This window comes from Battus philenor, unplaced genomic scaffold (genome assembly GCF_028537555.1).
Source record: "Battus philenor isolate CCGP_79_NKW_IND1 unplaced genomic scaffold, ilBatPhil1.0.hap1 SCAF_19, whole genome shotgun sequence".
Taxonomy (NCBI): Eukaryota; Metazoa; Arthropoda; class Insecta; order Lepidoptera; family Papilionidae; genus Battus; species Battus philenor.
Window position 1 is genome coordinate 1730344 of NW_027181681.1, and position 18191 is coordinate 1748534.

General features: G+C 37.2%; 1 protein-coding gene across 1 annotated transcript in view; it reads right to left on the reverse strand.

Annotated features, from left to right (window-relative positions):
* Positions 1–279: 279 nt before the first annotated feature.
* Positions 280–18191, reverse strand: part of Mcr (macroglobulin complement-related) — a 47538-nt gene continuing 29626 nt past the window's right edge. Inside the window, exons 15-32 of the mRNA XM_068763950.1 lie at positions 17867–18016; positions 16877–17016; positions 15837–16000; positions 14428–14651; positions 13447–13623; positions 12637–12819; positions 11619–11855; positions 10287–10471; positions 10101–10203; positions 9461–9616; positions 9185–9286; positions 7985–8171; positions 6728–6954; positions 5835–5996; positions 4467–4660; positions 3206–3380; positions 1961–2066; positions 280–892 (exon numbers count right to left, since the gene is read on the reverse strand). Of these exons, the coding sequence (XP_068620051.1) occupies positions 702–892; positions 1961–2066; positions 3206–3380; positions 4467–4660; positions 5835–5996; positions 6728–6954; positions 7985–8171; positions 9185–9286; positions 9461–9616; positions 10101–10203; positions 10287–10471; positions 11619–11855; positions 12637–12819; positions 13447–13623; positions 14428–14651; positions 15837–16000; positions 16877–17016; positions 17867–18016 (3063 nt within the window). The 3' untranslated portion in view covers positions 280–701. The remainder of the gene's footprint in view (positions 893–1960; positions 2067–3205; positions 3381–4466; positions 4661–5834; positions 5997–6727; positions 6955–7984; positions 8172–9184; positions 9287–9460; positions 9617–10100; positions 10204–10286; positions 10472–11618; positions 11856–12636; positions 12820–13446; positions 13624–14427; positions 14652–15836; positions 16001–16876; positions 17017–17866; positions 18017–18191) is intronic.

Here is an 18191-nt window from a genome sequence, read left to right on the forward strand (position 1 = left end):
AAAAAACCTTTCAAGTCCTAAGACTGAGGCCTTAAATGGTGGATATAGTTATTGCTAAATTTCTTTGCGAAGCCACTGGGAGAATAAGCGGCGACTCATAGAAAAGATGCATCAGACAGTAGGTGTCAGAATCCTCAAAGTAAAAGACTGACTGAGAAGTAAAATGAAATTGGTGGGGAGATATATACATATATATATATATATATATATATATGAATCAATCAAATGTTCTTGAATCACATATATATATATATATATATATATATAGAGAGAGAGAGAGAGAAATTTCCTCCAATATAGTGACTCATTACAATATTTCTGGAACCGTGAGGGTCAAAGACTTGAAATTTGGTAAGAACACATACTCTTCGTCGAGTGTCGAGTTACAAGGGGTTCATCAAAAAATACATGTTTTAACTATAGATCTTGATACTTGGCCAGAATATTTTTAACAAATTTAAAAATGATCAAGAATGGATTTTATAAAATCTCACACAAACGACAGTGCGTACCACGCAAAGCGGGGTATAGCCAGTTTACACATATTTAACTTTTTTAAACCAACAGTTTGCATTTAACTGACACCGTTTACGTGCCATCGAGCTGCTATGCAGTATTGAACACGATATGTTTGTTCTCTTATATAGATTGGAACTACCTTGGAAAGTCTTTGTAAAACTTACTATATAAAGTTAGTGTCGCTATGTGTGAGCGAGAGCGCGGTAGGCGTGGTGAGCGATGAGCGCTGCGAGTGCGAGCAGGATCGCTGTGGGGACGGTTCGCGCGCCTGCGTTATATATGGCGCAGTACGGGCATTGAGATGACCCGCATACCTCGCATATATTCAGTAGATATGTCGGCAAGGCGTCGAAGATGGTCTCGTTGAATCGTTCTGAAATAACAAACATGTTGTTATCTTTTTTTTCTTTCTTTTCCATTCAATCATTGAAACTAAATAATTATAATTATATAATAGGCTGCCTGTTTATTATAGCCATGAAAGTGTTAGGAACGGTTATATACCTTGTACTAACATCCAGTGTCTCAAATGCCAAATAAAACCACAGAGACAATTTTTGTTTGTCAAACCTGATGTCGGTTTGTAAATGTTCAAAATATACTAAATAGCTGATCACTTTTTAATCAATGATAATAAATGTTGTATAGCAGTATCTAATTTTAAAAAACAAAATAAAAGCAAGGACTATTTGAAAATAATTTCATCATCAACATTTCAGCTGTAGGGTGTCCACAGCTGGATGATGTATCTATCATAGGTTTCCAAAAAGACCAGTTAGAAGTAGTCTGCATGCACACGGACATATTCTTTATTGCAAAATCACAAAAAAAAAATTCACCAATCATGAAGAATAAATGAACTTCTTTCTATTATAAACCATTGGGTAAATCTTAGATGGTGACAACATGAAGTCCAAAGTGGAAATGTGTATATTGATTATGCTTTTTATATATTTATTATATGAATCCTTAAAAGTATGAAAAGAATACTTAGCCAATAAAGTAACAGAAATATGTTAGCCAATCACAAGGCGGGATAATGTTGACGAACGCTGTCTCTTTCGCACGTAAATATAAAACGAGAGCTCTGGTATTAAATTCTAGTGTTCCATACACCGCTGACGACGATGTATTGTAGTTCCTACATAAGTATTAGGGGGACCCAAAAGTAATTTCGTTTCTGTCAACATATTTTATAGAAAAACCGATTGATATTTACGACTCTGGCATTGAAAATTTGTATGATGGCAAAAAGGTTGTTAATTAGAAATAAAAACTTATTAAATATGTAGTCGTGTGAATTTAACTTGAGACAGCGACATTACTTTCCACTCCCCTTAATATGTCTGCAATTTGTAGATGTTTGTAATTATTTATCTAACTTATACTAGACCAGAGTGTACGTAACAACTACAGACTTAGTAAAATACAAAGTTCTCACCAGGTGCGTAGAAGTCGTATACTCTTATAGGCAGGTATCTAGACATGTTGGCCACGGGATACCAGCGCTCCACAGTGAAGTTGATGCAAGTTTGCTCCTGATCCAACTGCGGGTGATGACATTTGGTTAGTCTATTCTTGCACATCCTCTTTTTATTTATATACAAACTCTAATTTTCCAGGAACTTTTTTTCCTTTATATAAAAAGACAAAAGTAGGGGGATTGTGAGACAATTTAAAAAAAGCATTTGAATTGCACTCTATTGTATAAAATTTTTAACAGTTGTCTTCCGGTTCCGTCTGTATTTCTGCCAGTTCAAAAGTCTAAATCCATTACAAATGACATTATCATAGTGTTTAACGAGGGATAATAACCTTAAGCTAATACAAGATCTAAACTTCATTCCACAACTTTCCATCATTTTATAAAATCTCATAAAATGAAAATGAAGAGTTACAATTAATTTAACACCGCATAATAAAGTTGACAGTAGTTAAAAAAACTGGGCTGCTTAAATTATTATCAAATGTCTGAAAGAAAATCATATAACTGTTTATAATAACTATATTTGTTTTCAAACTTAATTCATTTTATTTTATTCAAAAGTAATATTCTTATCTCATGTAAGATGTACCATACATACATATGTACCATTTGTGAAATTGTCCAAAATCATTATCATCATCCAAAGACTGTCTCTGCAATTGGTATTTGCGGTGATGGGGATCAATATCTGTATATTGACATCAACAATTTATAAATAGCCTTTGTGTATATATACATGGATGGTTGGTTATATGTGTTATGGAGGGAAAGGGCTGCTTAGGGAAATCCCTAGAGAGCCTGTATAAAGCGATCACTCTGAAATATGTTACATTAATTTATTTTTCCTATTGAACAGGTTAATGACTTCTCACAATGCAAAGCCCGCATATACAAAATATATTTTTTTTACTATGACATTATTATGTTATTTAATAATTTTTAAAAACAATTATTTATTGAATAGGGTATACCATACATTAATACATGCGATACTTTCACTATTTTAAAGCTATTACGCCTATAAACAATGGCCCTTTGTGAATTCTTAACAAATTCTTTTTTATATCTAATCTGCAACTGAATTAAATTTAATATTTGTCGCAGGAAGTTGCCGGATGCGAGCAGTGCAAGATCTTTGGTGGTGGCCTATGTCCTGCAATGGGAGTCTGTGGACTGACATAACATCAAACATATACTTACATAGTCGAAGTAGAAGAGCAGCTTGTCAGGCTGGTACTTGGCGCGCTGCAGCGTGGTCACACGACGCGAGAGCACGTACGCGTCCAGCCGCTGCTGCTGTATCATGTAGCCGGTGGGGATGCCCACCTCCAGCACCGCCATGCCCGACCTCGGTGACTCCTCCGTCAGGGTCCAGCTGTAATAATACGTGTTAATCACTTAAAAGGACATCGGCTTATACTAAAAGTAAATTCGATACATTGAAATTGCTAAAAAGTGATCACAAAGTATTGTCAAGAGAAAGAAGTGATTTTCAACCAATTTAGGATATAAAAGCTAGCTTATTATCAGACTATCAATGATGATGATGTCTATAAATTTTGTCAATTTGTAGTTATTTCATGATGTTTTGTGTTATTTTATCCGTGAGAATTTTGTTTTATGTTTAAAAATACTTTTAATTATGAAATCAATTTTTTATAACTACTCATAGTTTTTAAGTGTATAGTTTATAACAGTAAGTTTGAGTATAATATATATTTATATTAATTTATGCGGTCCTTAAAAACTTTTCATTGTGTTGTGAAATCTATATTCATAGCTACTTGTGAAGTCTTTCTACAATTATTTTACCTTTTAAGTGCCACGAGGACCGCCGGCTACCTCACGATACCCTACAATAGGTGCCGTGAGGGCCGCCGGCTACCTCACAATTTTTCATCTGTACATCTAAGGAATATTATTTTTTTCCGGCCCTCCGGTAATTATTAGCTTCATTAGGCACCTAGCAACTGGATCACGGGATGGTATACGATTTGCAGCATGTTTTAGAAGCGGTTACTATGGGTGCCAATGAGACCGCGGGCGGCCTCACTTTTTATATAAAATTTACATTAGAATATGTATATAGAAACCTTTCTTTGTATTGAATTCACAATTTATTCATATTTCAAAGCTGGCTTTGAAAACCTATCGTGTTTTCTGTGTTACAAAAACGTGACCCGCCGGCGACCTCATGGCACACCGATTACTCTGTTGCCTTTAAGTGCCATGAAGGTCGCCGGCGGTCTCAGTACATAATGATATACATAATGTGTTATATTCATTCATAGAATGTAAAGATCCCAAATTTTCACATAAGGAAAGCCTACACTTGATATTTTCATTTGGCACCTGGGGAAGTCATGGCCAAAACAGCTTGGCAGTTAGAAGGTTAAATCGGTTCTTATATGGTCTGAGTATATTGGCAGCATTGGAATGTTCGTGTAGTGATGTTGCCAACCTAGCGCAGCTGCGGTAGTCGACGTGCGACTGATTGCGTCCGTAGAAGTGCGCCTGCGTCCGCAGCGAGAAGGCGGGCACGGCGGGCGGCGTCTGGAAGCGCGCCACGTCCACGTTGTACTGCACCGACATCTGCAGCAGCGCGTACCCCGCACCTCGAGCAGTCACCTTCACCGTGCCCCACGCCTCCGGGATCTGAAACCCATCACTCCATATATTTAATACTGCAGAACAGGTCTATTTTTGTCATTTACAAAGAAATAAAAAATATGTTATTGTATGTAACCGTGCCATACACAATATAAATCATAACTATATCAGTCGATAGGCATCCACTACAAGCGAAGGCTTGAATCAATGTCTTGTGCTGCCAGCTTTCAGCTACTTACTTCCCTGGACCTTGACTATGTGGTCGATCCACCTGGTGGAGCGTCTACTCACGCTGTATACTTCCTCATGATCCCTACTCCAGAACTTTTTTTATAACCTATATTCCACGGACATCAGCATAAATTTCATTTTTTTTGCATACATTTCTGCATGTGACAGTATTTACAGTTCCTCATTCCCTGACTTAATACTTACACTACTTTAAGTTAAATTGAATTACACTAATCACTGTATTGGGTGTTCATACTCTTTCTTCAAGAGTATAAGACATTATAAGGAGTTGTTATTGATTGACAGATTGTTATCTGTACATTTATCACAATTTTTCAATTAAATTCACGTTTTAATTATAGAGGATATTGAGGTGTCCTCTTATTTGGGATAAATGGCGGCTGACTGGCCGCCCCGCGCCCTTCCATAGCACGTTCTGTTCTACGCGCGCAAACAATTGTTATAATTTTTTTTATAAATCTTTGATGTCTTGTTTATTTTTCACAACGCCATAACAATGTCCAGTTTTTAACATTACAGTCGTGAAACTTTCAGCCTCAACATCCGTTGCACGTGCAATCTACCCCATCTACTGTCACATCAGACGAACAATTCTTCAAGCTATGTTAGTGACCTTGGTTCTACACTACTACTAACCCTTTCCACTCCAAGGCTGTTATGTAACATCGATAAAATTTAATTGAATTGTAGTATCTTGCGATTATAGAATATGTTTCATTCATTCGTGATTCAAACATTTTAGTAACAAAAATCTTTCCTGTTTTAAAATTTTCCTCAAAAAGAAGTATTACAACATGTCGAGTACCACTCGACAGTGGAGCTTGTGGAACAAAATCAGTGTCGAGAGACACTCGACATTGGAGTGGAAAGGGCTAATTAATTCCTAGGCTAGTGTGATTATGTGTGTGTGTGTGTGAGAGTGAATGAATGAATATGTGTGTGTGTGTGTGTATGTGTGCGTGCGTACCTCTATAGTGTGCATGAGCGCAAGGTTCTCGTTCCGCAGCGTGAGCGTGCGCGTGTTTCCGTGCAGAGCGACGGCGTCCACCGACACGCTCAGGGCGCTGACGTCTCGAAGCCTTTTCCTGTTCGTGTACTCGATCAGCGCTCGCAAAGAGATGTACGTGTCCTGTAACGTTTAAAAATTATAAATATGGTAACATGAAAATTGGCCACCAACGGCTAATTTTTTTTTGTGTAAAATTGTATAAAAAATAACATTAATTTTCACACTGGCAATTTGTTTACTTGCTTTTCTTCTCTTACATTACAAGTAAATTAATTTATCAAAAAAAATCGCATTATGACAAATCATTACTATCAGTGTACATCTATGGGAGTTTATACTGTTAGGGGATGTATTACACTTCTATTTTTGCTTTCAATATCGAATGCAGCCGCGTAGATATACACTGTATTTATATGGTGAAAATCAGAAAAATTAGTCGTATATATACGCCTACAGTGCAAATGAGTTTAAGAAGCAACATTATGTCATCATCAGCGGCGCTTCGAAGAGGGGAATTCCACAGAAATATAATTCTTTATTTACATTGTGCGAAAGAGAGCGCTATACAATACTTCTATACTTTAATTGGCTGACGATCTTTATTCAATGAAAATTGTTTTAAATCGATATAAATATGGGCTAAGCTTGAATGAATATGAATACACACATTCTTCTTGGAACTTTGTGTTATTACCTTCAAGACTTACTAAACCAGAAGAATTCCACAGGATTAATGTCTAGTGACTAAAATTTAATGAAAAATAACCAGTGCGGTTGGGTTTCGAAAGAGCTATATTTGTTCTGTGCGACGAATATGGTACAGTTATATTGATTTTAGAAAGAGTTTTAACCTGAGTGGAAGCCCAGCCACCGTCTTTGAGACGCTGCGCATTGAGCCACATGACGATGGGCTCGTTGTTGTCCTGATGGTCCATGCAGGCTAGCAGCGCATATGCAGTTGTCGCGATGTTGTTGGAGTCATACTTGTAAGGCAGCCGCGGCAGCAGGAAAGGCTTCTGGTTCTCCATTTTAAACGGCGGTTGGGGGACAGGCTCTTTGCCCCAGTACACCAGCCCGCCTGCAAAAGTCTCAGCATTAGTGCTACATCTCGCTTGTAACCATTTATTTTACAGTGGTTTGATAACATACACGCCTTTATCTTATTGTATCTATTAGTCCAAATGAATAAAGAAATATATACCATAAATGATCTAGTAAATAGTAAAAAACCTCAATGATAGAGCGGTTTAAAAAGGTTAATATTCTTTAGTGGCCTAATAATATATTTATTACAATATGTTGTATGTCTACAATAATTAAACAAGTTTAGTGTATTTACAAGGAACCATGAAAAACTAACTGTACTAAAGTTTCCATTGCAAAAAGTCTTCTAATTCATTTGTAATAAACGGAAACAGATTTTTTTAAATTCAACTAAACAATATTGGACCACCATTTACAAAATTCAAAACGCATATTACAAATTGGCGGAAAAAGCTTATTATTCAATAGACAATTATTTAAAGTGACAAGAATCCTTGGCAATGATGTCGCTTGATTTGATTTCATTTAGGCTATATGTGATAAAGTGTATTGAACTTTATTAAAAGATGTGCTGTGGAGTTTCTTCCAGCTTCTTCTTTACAACTATAACACCTTTCGAAGCAGAGGCAAAAATAAAATAGATTAAAAAATATATAATAAGTTGTCAATCAATATGAGTTCTGTAAAAAGTTCCAATGTTGAATAAATTAATTTTATCTTTATCTTTAATGGCCTTCATTTTTATGCTATATATAGCTCGCCTCATAGTAGTACATCTTGACAATCTGCAGGGTTGACTGTTACCTCCATTCATTTATAGAACTCTTCTTTACTGATTTGATCTCATAGAGAAATTTCGAGCATAGACATTCTTTATCTCATTAAGCTAATGTCTCATTCCCCTATCAGGAATATTAATACAATAATTTTTTCATTTAACTTTTTTTCACTCTCTTAGCATGTACTCGCGACACTTAGTCTACATCTTCGGAGCATCTAAAGTTTGTCCACATTGTCAGTGAAGGTTCCTGCGCTTATTCATTACACATCGTACTTTAGTTTACCTTCCGAACGTTGCCTTCTCTTCAGCAGCCGGTACGCGTGCTCGGAGCTGGGCGCCTTGCTAACGGTTAGCGCATACGCGACCAGCGCCAGCGAGTAAGGATCTCCATACTCCTCTAACAGTTTCAAGTTCTTCTCCAACCACGTGATACCGTTGCGCTGCGCTTGCGCCACTCGTGCGCTTAAACCCTGGAAAACATTTTTCTTTTCACTGTCGAGACAGACTAAGCAATCTAATATATTATGATATAATTATATTTTTTTGTAGGCGGTGTATGGTTTTTATGATAAACACTAGTCACATGCCTCCGATTTTTTTTAAACTACCATATGGATCATCATCAATAATTTAAACTCCCTCAATGCCATGAGAGTTTTTTGGTGGTCATAGTTGAGAACTATCTCAGTGAACCCCCTTCATCATTACAGCCCGTATATGCTATCTGCAAGACATAGGCATCTTTTAAAGATATCTATAGAAGGATATACCATAATCCTAAAGCTTTAGAAATGGATAACTGGAGTGTTTGAGGATTTGAGGAATGGAATGATTGAGAAAGGAAGATGGAATTGTAGAATGATAGGAGAAAAAAAGATATTGTGTACTGTGGAAGACGAGAACGAAAATAAAAATTCTAGTGAAATTTTTTTTAAGAAATACAAAAACCCTGTTCCCATTAAAATAGGGGGAGGAAAAAAAAATCCTAACGCTTCGCAGGTTGGCGTTCGCAGCGAAACATTATTGTATACAGAAGACGCTGCTGCCCATCCTCTGGAAACATGTTTGTGAGCTGTGGCAATCTTTCATGATTAATGCACAAAGTGTGAATTATATAAGAATAACCCGGGAATCGACCTCGCGACAATCGCAAGTTTCAGTCCTCTACCACTGGGCTACCAATTCAAAATACACCAACCTAACAGGTTTAAATTTTATTCAGAAAAAAAAATATATTTTATAATATAACTTACTTATATATAGAATCATCGTTTACATTTAGCACATCCATTGCATACAGGACGAAAATAAAGTTTAAATTTTAATTTTCAGAATTTTTTTATGTTTCAGCCTAGTTTACATTTTTCATCAACGCATCCGAATACTTACAAAAAATGAGAAAAATCAGTAAAGTGTTTCTCAAGCCTTCGCGTGACGAAGGACGATAGAAATTGATTTTAATATAAATTACATGTAGATATACCTCTCTGAGACCAATGTCCTTGAGGTTCTTCACGCTCTCCAGAGTGATGACCACCTGCGCCGTGAGCGTGACGTTGCGCTGGAGTATTATAGAGTCGTTCACCTAGAAGAAATACCGTATATAATTATTATATGGTCTTACGCTGCCCACATTTGGCTAGCGAGGAGTTTGATCTCTCTCTGCAGGGAACGAGCTGATTGCCCGAGCACCATAGCAGGCTCAAGGTCAAGATGGTCACTATAACAATAAAAAATCATTACAGAACAGTCTTAGTACCTCCACACCCAAGTGTGCGGCGCCACGGAACAGGCCAGAGCTAGCAGGCACGGCAATGGTGGCGTTGGCGTTGCGGTCCGGTGACCAGGTCACCTCGTAAAAAGCGCCCTCCGGCGTCTGATGTTCCAGAAGCCAGGATACAGCCATTGAAATCACCTGAAACACATATCTCTCATCACCATGATAGGGTAATATTGCATGTGATGTAACAGGGCGTAGTTCTTAAGAGATTTCGCGGTAAAATGAAATAATAAAATCAGTTTGATGTTTTTATTAATCATAATATTATATTTATAATATATACTATACCTTATTTATTATAAGTTTATATGCTATGTACATATGTGTGTATGTTTATATACATGTAAGTTTTATATCCGTTAAATATGCATAATTTATATTTCTACTGTTTCCATACAATAGTTGGCTGTTGACTTTTTTATTTATTAAAATAAACCTATTTAAATGTATCCTAGCGTGTACAAGAAAAAATATTAAATAAAAAGATAAACTAAATTTAGCCTTATTTACCTGTAATTATGTCTATGAAGCCCTGTCCATAATTTACGAGCAAAATTTACTTTAGATAAATATACATTTTCAATATCTATTCTCTACTTATAAGTAAAATTTGTCTTACGTCTGGATCTATGTAGATATAATTCTCCCACTCGTTGAACGACGCCTCCTGGAATATCTTTGCGCAGTATGAAGTTAGCCAAACGCTTGAAGCAGATTGATTCCTAAAAAGAGTTATTATTAAGAGATCAGAAATGAAAAAAAGGAGAAGTATTCTTCTATAATATTGATAGTATTAGGAGCTCACCAGTCGCTGCGGAAAAGGCTGAAGGAGCCGTCGGGCTTCATGAAAGACAGCTGCCGCTGGTAGAGGACGTTCATATGAGCGAAAGCGTCTCGTTCGAGGGTACGGTTGCGTTGGTTGGTCAGCCGCATATACATCGTCAGGTACATGTTGGCTGCGAAGCTGAACATGTTCTGTTCGCCCGAGTCCTAAAAGCACAAATAAAATTTAATTATAAATGCATTTGCTTTTTAATTATTAACTATCGGCTGGGTACTATAAACTAACATATAAAGAAACACTAACGTGAAGTAAATAAGACATAAATATGAATTAAAATAAACGAATTAAAAAATGCAAAAATAGTTTGTGTGTAAATAAATATTTCGATAAAAGATGTTATTTAAATATAAATAAGATTGTAATTCCCTGTCCCATAAATACGATAGGGGAGAGCGGGAGGCCTCCTATTGGGGCGGGGGGCCATGGATAAAAAAAAAACTATGAAGCATCTCATTCAATATTCCTCAGGCCTTATAGTTGAAAGTCTAAGACTAATGAGTGTTAGTAGTGATGGCTTGCGAAATTGAAATTTGGTATCTCACATAGGATTTATTACAAGTTCTCAGTCGAACAACCATGTATGCTCGGAATTTCTCTACCAGATCAAATTAACAATGAGGAGATCCGTAGATGAACGAAAGTGACTGTCATAATGCAGCAGTCTTTTGTTTCTGGAGTGGAAAACATGGAGCAGCAAGTGCAATGAAGTACATCCACCCACAAGGGAGATAGCCAGCATTGTTAGGTTCATTGTAAGATACTAGATGCAGGCCATTTCTAACAAGTTCTGTTGAAAAATCTGTGAATGAAGCAGATGTGCCTATGACTTTTATGTGGCTTGCTTACAAAAATCATAGCAAAATCCATACAAATAAATATAATTGGAATGTATTTGTAATATTAAAATAACCATGTATATACATGCATATGTATATACATACATGGTATGAACACCAGATACATATTTTTTTTAATTTTTTATCCATCTGTCTGTTTGATCTGGCTAATCTCTGAAATGCCTGGACTGATTTTGACGGGACTTATACTTGCAAATAACTGATGTAATAAGGAGCAACTTAGACTACTTTTATTGTATATAGTCGAGTCCACGCCGCCTTAGTCAGTTATCGTTCAGTCTTCAGTTGATCTTTATTTAGTTGCAAAGCAATCTCTATTTTTACCGAATCAAAATCAGTTCCACCCACTTCCACATACCCATTTTTTATTCCTTTTTTAAACCTATCCACCCCATACCGCATGACACATATGTATGTGTAATCGTGTGTAACTTACCATGGGTAAATCGAGCAAGCTGGTAGCGTTGACTGGCATGGTGGGGAAGAGCGGTCCGACCACATCGCCCACTACAGTGATGCGCGCCCGGTTGGATCCGAACACGTAGTAACGATCCACCTCGTACGGGATAATGGGCGTCTCCGTCACGTTCACGTGCATGTATTGGAACACGTAGGCTCGGTTCGACAGGTCCAACAGCACAGACTGGTGCCGGTACTGTGGTATGCCGTCCGCCTGCAAACACATTTCAGATAAATATTAGTATATGACATCCTTAGGCCTCCCCCATAGATATCCAAGCTAGGTATACGGCAAAATTAAAATGGTAATATTCATCGCGTAAATGAAAATATCTTTTTGCTTTTAGCATTATGGGGATTGCGCAATCAAACCTAGTGCTGTCTCACTCGCACAGTACCTACAACACGCAGATCTGTGCGGGTTCACTGACCCACAAGTTGTACTATGCAAAACGCATAGATATAGCAACAAAATAAAGAAGCCGAATGAAGCAAAGAACAAAGAAGCGTAGGAATAAGCCAGAAGAGAATCAAGAACAAAATCGATCAGCAACAAGCGACCAGACATATTGAAAGCAGTGTGTCTTATACGTTCGAAGAATTTTTACTCAATAATCTATCTTCTGTAAGTCATTAATCGTCTGACACGGTCTTTAACATTTTGGCCCAACTTCTCAAAGTTTCACCTATTGTTTTTGATTAGTTGCCTCATAAAAGATGAAGATGAGATAAAAGTAAAAGTAAAAATTCATTTATTCAACATTGGAAATTTTTAATAGAACTCTTATTGATCGTCAACTTATCTATTTATTTTTACTCTATTTTATTTTTTGATCATACTCTGCATCACAAGGTGTTATAGTTGTGTAGAATAAGCACGAAGAAACTCCACAATAACATATCCTATAATAAAGTTTTTTTAAAGATTTGAGAGAAGTTTGTTTAAAGGTCTTGAGGGTAGCTCCGAGTGAAAAATAAATGGTAATTCGTGATACCTCGACGTGTACATCCTTGGTGTAGTGGTGCTGTCCCTGCAGCGTGGTGGCGTGCAGTCGGACGCGGATGAGACCGAGGCGCACGGCGACTACGGGCACGTGCACGGTGGCCGCGTCGCCCGCTGTGATGTACACGAAGAACTGGTGCTCGCCGAAAGACGTGCGTGGGTTGTACGACCGCACCTGCCAATACCAACACCACGGGTTATTACCTCTTAAATATCCAACACAAACCATCAGGAACAACGGATGAATTCTGCTATCGAGCCAGTCTGGGCTGACGGCGCGACAAAATAGAGATGCAGGTGGGGGTAATTACGGCAATAGTTATGAAGGCACTATTGTGCTTCCCCGTTTTATTTCATCTTTCACTCCATAGATCTTAGATGTGGACGTTCCTTGGAGTGACTCTACCAGAGGATCTCAGAAGGGCAGTAAATCGCAATAGCAGTCGTTGAGGGTATGTGGAACCAATCTTTAAAATCAGAGTTTTTCAGAACCATATATAGCTTGTTCTCATATTGTAAAAGCTTTTTATTTACACACGAGATAATAGGACTAACAATTTTTTAAAATTTATCATGGTTCAAATTGATTATTCATAGCAAAGACAGGACATATGTCGGGTCAGTCAATATTACATAAAATGCAAGTGTAGATAGTGCATTACAATTACATTGATATAATATAATATTTTTTTATAAATTTTTTTGTTCTTTCACTTTCGTCACTAATTATTAAATATTCAAGAACATCTGTTATTGCTTATAACATTTAAATTTAATTGTAAATTATTTGTTTAATACCCACAATGCCATTCTCCTCGACATGAACGAATTTGTAATCGGGCGAAGCCTCCAGCACGACGACAGCTTCGATGTCCTGCGGCTGATAGTTGAACACGACCACGCGCAGGCCCAACTGCTCACCCTGCTTGCACCGATCCGGGCCTTCCACTTGAATGAAGAATGGCAGCACTCCGTCATACTGTGTCAATGTCAAATTAGGTTTATTTTACATTTTTTGTAACCATAAAATAAAAATGTCCAGCGCATAATACATAATTTCCTATAAATCAACGTAAAACCGGAATTAATGAATGGAACAAAAGATAGTGGTATTTTTTGAGAGGGATTCACGGTACTGTCCAATTGTCATTTGCGGATTCAGTGGGTTCTGGACTGGCCTGAGACTGACCTTTAAGGTAGCAAAGCTGGGGAAGTTACATCGTACAACTATTTTACTCTCGTCTTGGTAAGTTTTAATAAAAAATACTATAAGTTGGTTCAGTCAAAACAACTTTGAAGGATATTTCAAGTCTCAAAATGCGTCAGTCTTGATTGGCGGATGTCATACTGCATTGGTTCATCGCAATTTTTTTGCCAAAACCGATATCATTCCGCAACCGCAGTGTTCACCTGATTTGGCTACATGCGACTTTTGGCTATTCAGCAAAATCAAAAAGAAAATGCGGGGACGCCATTTTGACACAATTAAGAAGATAAAAACAAATCAAAGAAGGCCTTAAAGGCTTAACCGGAAAAATACTATTCGGACGATTCGAGAACTGAAAAAAGCGATGAGAATAGTGCGTTTAAACGGACGTAGATTACTTTGAAGGTGATGAAATTGATTCGGAAGAATATTTACAATTTACATTTCATAATCAAATTTAGCTTACTTTTGTATAATAGTATTATATCTAAATTATTATTTTATGAAGTTGTCCATTGTTATGAGTTAAATAAATAAAAAATCAAGCTGAGATTTGTATATAGAAGGTATACTGACCCGTACGGGTGTTGTGAGGACCCCAAGACCTAGCGAAGCGGACATGCTGAAGGCGGAGAGGGTCCAGCGAGCAGGCGCCCGTGGAACGTCAGCAGTGAACACGTAGCGTCCGTGCGGCCCGATGTTCACGTCCCGCCACAGCCACGCGTTGTCGTACTGCCGCTGCACGCGGTTGAACCGGAATTTCCGGAAGTGACTCAGCGCGAAGCTGTCGTCGTGTTCACCTGTGGTACCAGTAGCAAATATAGTTAAACATAACCTTACCGAGCGTGAATAAGTAAACCAATATAAAAATCCCATTTGTGGCAGCCACATGTTTAAGTTTGATCTGTAAATTAATATAAAAGAGTTCAAACTTAAACGACACACAACAGTACCCAACTATAAATACTGCACATCGAGCTTTGGAAGGAGAGAATCGGCTAATTTCGGCTTCGTATAGCGTTATCTCTGTCCCACGAAACACAACGATTGACAAAACGTCACATAGGTAGTGTGGGACAGAGATAGTGCTCTACGAAGCCGAAATTAGCTGATTGTCTCTTTCTAAAGGTCGATGTGCAATGTTTATCGCCGGGTGCTGTAACTTGTATATTTTGTAGTATACTAGCTTTACTCCGCCTGATAATTAACTTCTTGACCCCCGTTTAATATCATTAGAAACTACATTTTTCTTACCTCCACTTGTCAAAAGTAATATATATTTCTTACCAAATTATGATTACATGTCAATAATTACAGATTATATAGTGATCATAAGTCAGTACATTAGTATGTACAGGATGATTGGATATACGGGTGAAAGCATCAAAGAAGCGAACATATAGCTTTAAAACTTTTACACATATTTACATACTCTCTGTATAATGTCATCACTTTGAAATATGTGACAGGCCACTGACATCTGGCAGCAGAAATTGTGCAGGGATAGATAGTAAGCAATAATTAATCTTAACATGTATTTCTTCTCACTATATTATCATTACGTTATTTATTATTTCTGAACCTATTGACTTTTTGGATAGTGTGTCCAATACATACATTGATAGTAAATTAACTATACGTTCACACTAGTGTCGTCATTTCAGACGCCCACTGCAATGTATAGACCTATACCCGGTGTTATCTATAGGGAGATATACTTTAACGATTGGAGATAGCAGTGTGGTATTATGGTACACAGAAAACGCTGCTGTCCATCTTCTGGAAACTTGTTCATGAGAAATGGCAATCCTATATAGTTAATGCAAGTGTGAATTACACAAGATTGAATCCCGGGAATCGAATCCTCTATCTACGAACACAAATCATAATCTAGATTTGTATCAAGAACTATTATATATAGCTCTCGATTTTATATAGATTAAATACTTTTTTGACTTCTAAGAATCTATGTGTTCGTAACGTACAGCTGGCTTCGTCGGTGTGGTCCGTGCAGTCTGGTATGCCGTCGCAACGCTTGTCCAGGGGGTAGCAGCCGCCGTCCAGGCATTCAGCCAGCCCCTGCGACACGTTACACATGCTGTAACGCCGCGTCACCGCCACGTCGCTGAACACCACCAGACCTGCATACCTGCCATAGACATACAGATGACGATCACAGAAATGTAATAATAAAATATGGGATGGTGCTCGCAAGACCAAACTTGATCTTACTTGACAGGGCTGTTTATAAAATACAGTATTTAATGGATTCAGGCGTTACATTGCGGAAGTCCATCCTGAATTCGTCGGTGTTTCGCACAGATTAGTGCGAAACACCGACTCGGTGTTTAGCACTAATCTGTGTAACAACTCCTGAAGATGCCCCGTGGAGGGGTGAAACACGTGTTGAGTGAATTTACGGTGGCGGTTGTGTAGTTGGCATTGTCTGTCGCATGCGCATTTACGAGCGGGCTGGCGGGCGGTGCACTTTCATGCACGACAACCACTGCATGTGCGGAGGTGGCTAGATATTGGTCCTTTCTTATAAAATACAGCTCAGATATATCTTATAGTGTGACTAGAGTTGCCATGGTGGAGAAGGATCTCAGAAAACGTGACGATCACAGTTAATACGGTAGATATTTTACAGTATTTAAAACTATTTCTCATCTGAACAATAAATAAATTATTTACCTTTAAATATTTATTAATGATTTAAAAATCATTTTATCAATACAATATATCTAATGCTTTCTGCCAGTTAAAGATTTATTGAAATAAAAAAATCTAGTAGAAAACTTCACGGACATTCTTTATATTATTAATCTTAATTTTAATAATAATCAAAAACTATTTGTAAAAAAATTTCTTGTCGTTAAAATACAAATCAAACAAAAGAACGATAAGGAAAAAAATCAATAACTAAAAATAATTCACCAGTAAAAACTACCTAATCACACTTTCAAAGAGGATTGTATACATGTTTCAACATTAACAAGTGCTTGTGTACTGAACAGTTACTCACTCGAAGGTCCGGTTAGCGTCGATGCCGAAACTGGAGGATGGGAAGTAGACGAGTTCGTCGGGGTCGCCGAAGTGCGAGCGGAAAGTGTACGCAAACGTGCCGTTCGTTGCTTCGTCGAAGTATGACATCTTCGATATAATCTGCAGCAGACAATGAAACACTATATTCTAAAACAACTAATTTTATATAGGATGATTTGTTATTGGCGTAAAAGCTTTAAAGGTGTGATTGAATTTATATAAAGTTAGTCAATCAAAAAAAAAATCAATTAATAATATATAATAACAAAAAGGGATAACAAAATTTATACCTTTAAACAAATTAATAAAACATATCAATAATTTTAAATTATTGGTAGCGTATAAACGTTATAATATATTGTAAATTTTTAATAATTACTTAAGGAAATAAATTAAATAAATACAAGAGAAAAATAATAACCGCTATATGCACGATTTGAAATAGTCAACATTTTGCTTATTATGAAAAGTGTAAAGATCAAATTTTATTCTATTAAGTGACTAGGAAAAACAGGTTGTTAAAAATATAAATGTGTATTACAAAAAAAAGGATTATTTTAAATTCGCACAGATTAATAAATATCTGTTTAAAATACAAAAAAAGTGTTCATACATTGAAAATATAAATGTTGAAAAATGGTTTTGTAACAAATCTTCCAAAGCTTCTTTCTAAGCTGCTTTCTTCTTCTTTTCTTTGCTTGTGTTAGAAGACTTTGCTGGTTCATTGGGGGATTTTTTGATATCTTTGAGAAAAGCCTATGCAATTTTTTTAATTTATTACAATTTTTTTAGGTAGCGGAAGAGTCTAGTCGATAAAAGTGAACGCCAATACATTGTAGGTGTTCCCGAACCTGGTATACGGGTCGTCAGCCCCGTGCACCGTACCCGGCTCGTCCTCCTATAACGCGATGGATCTTACAGCACGGTAAATCTCAATGCTATATCACGTCTATAATTTGCGCGTGTATACCTTGGCGTAGGTGAGGTCGTTGCCAGCTTGCATTGTGTAGAAGGCATCATCTATGGCAGACAGACCGACGTAGGCGCCGGGTTCGCCGTAAATGGCCACCTCCACGCGCTCCCCCGTGCGGTGCTTCCGATTGTTGATGAAAACGGTGAACTGGACATGGGGCAGAGAAACGGACATTTAGAAATTAAATACATTTTAAGAGATTTACACCTATCAAAACGTACTCTCTACTCATTTACGTGAATTGTTTTAACATGATTTCTTGTATGCATTCATAAGGAACACATTGATCCTGTAAAAAAATCCTGTACTAATTTATATATCT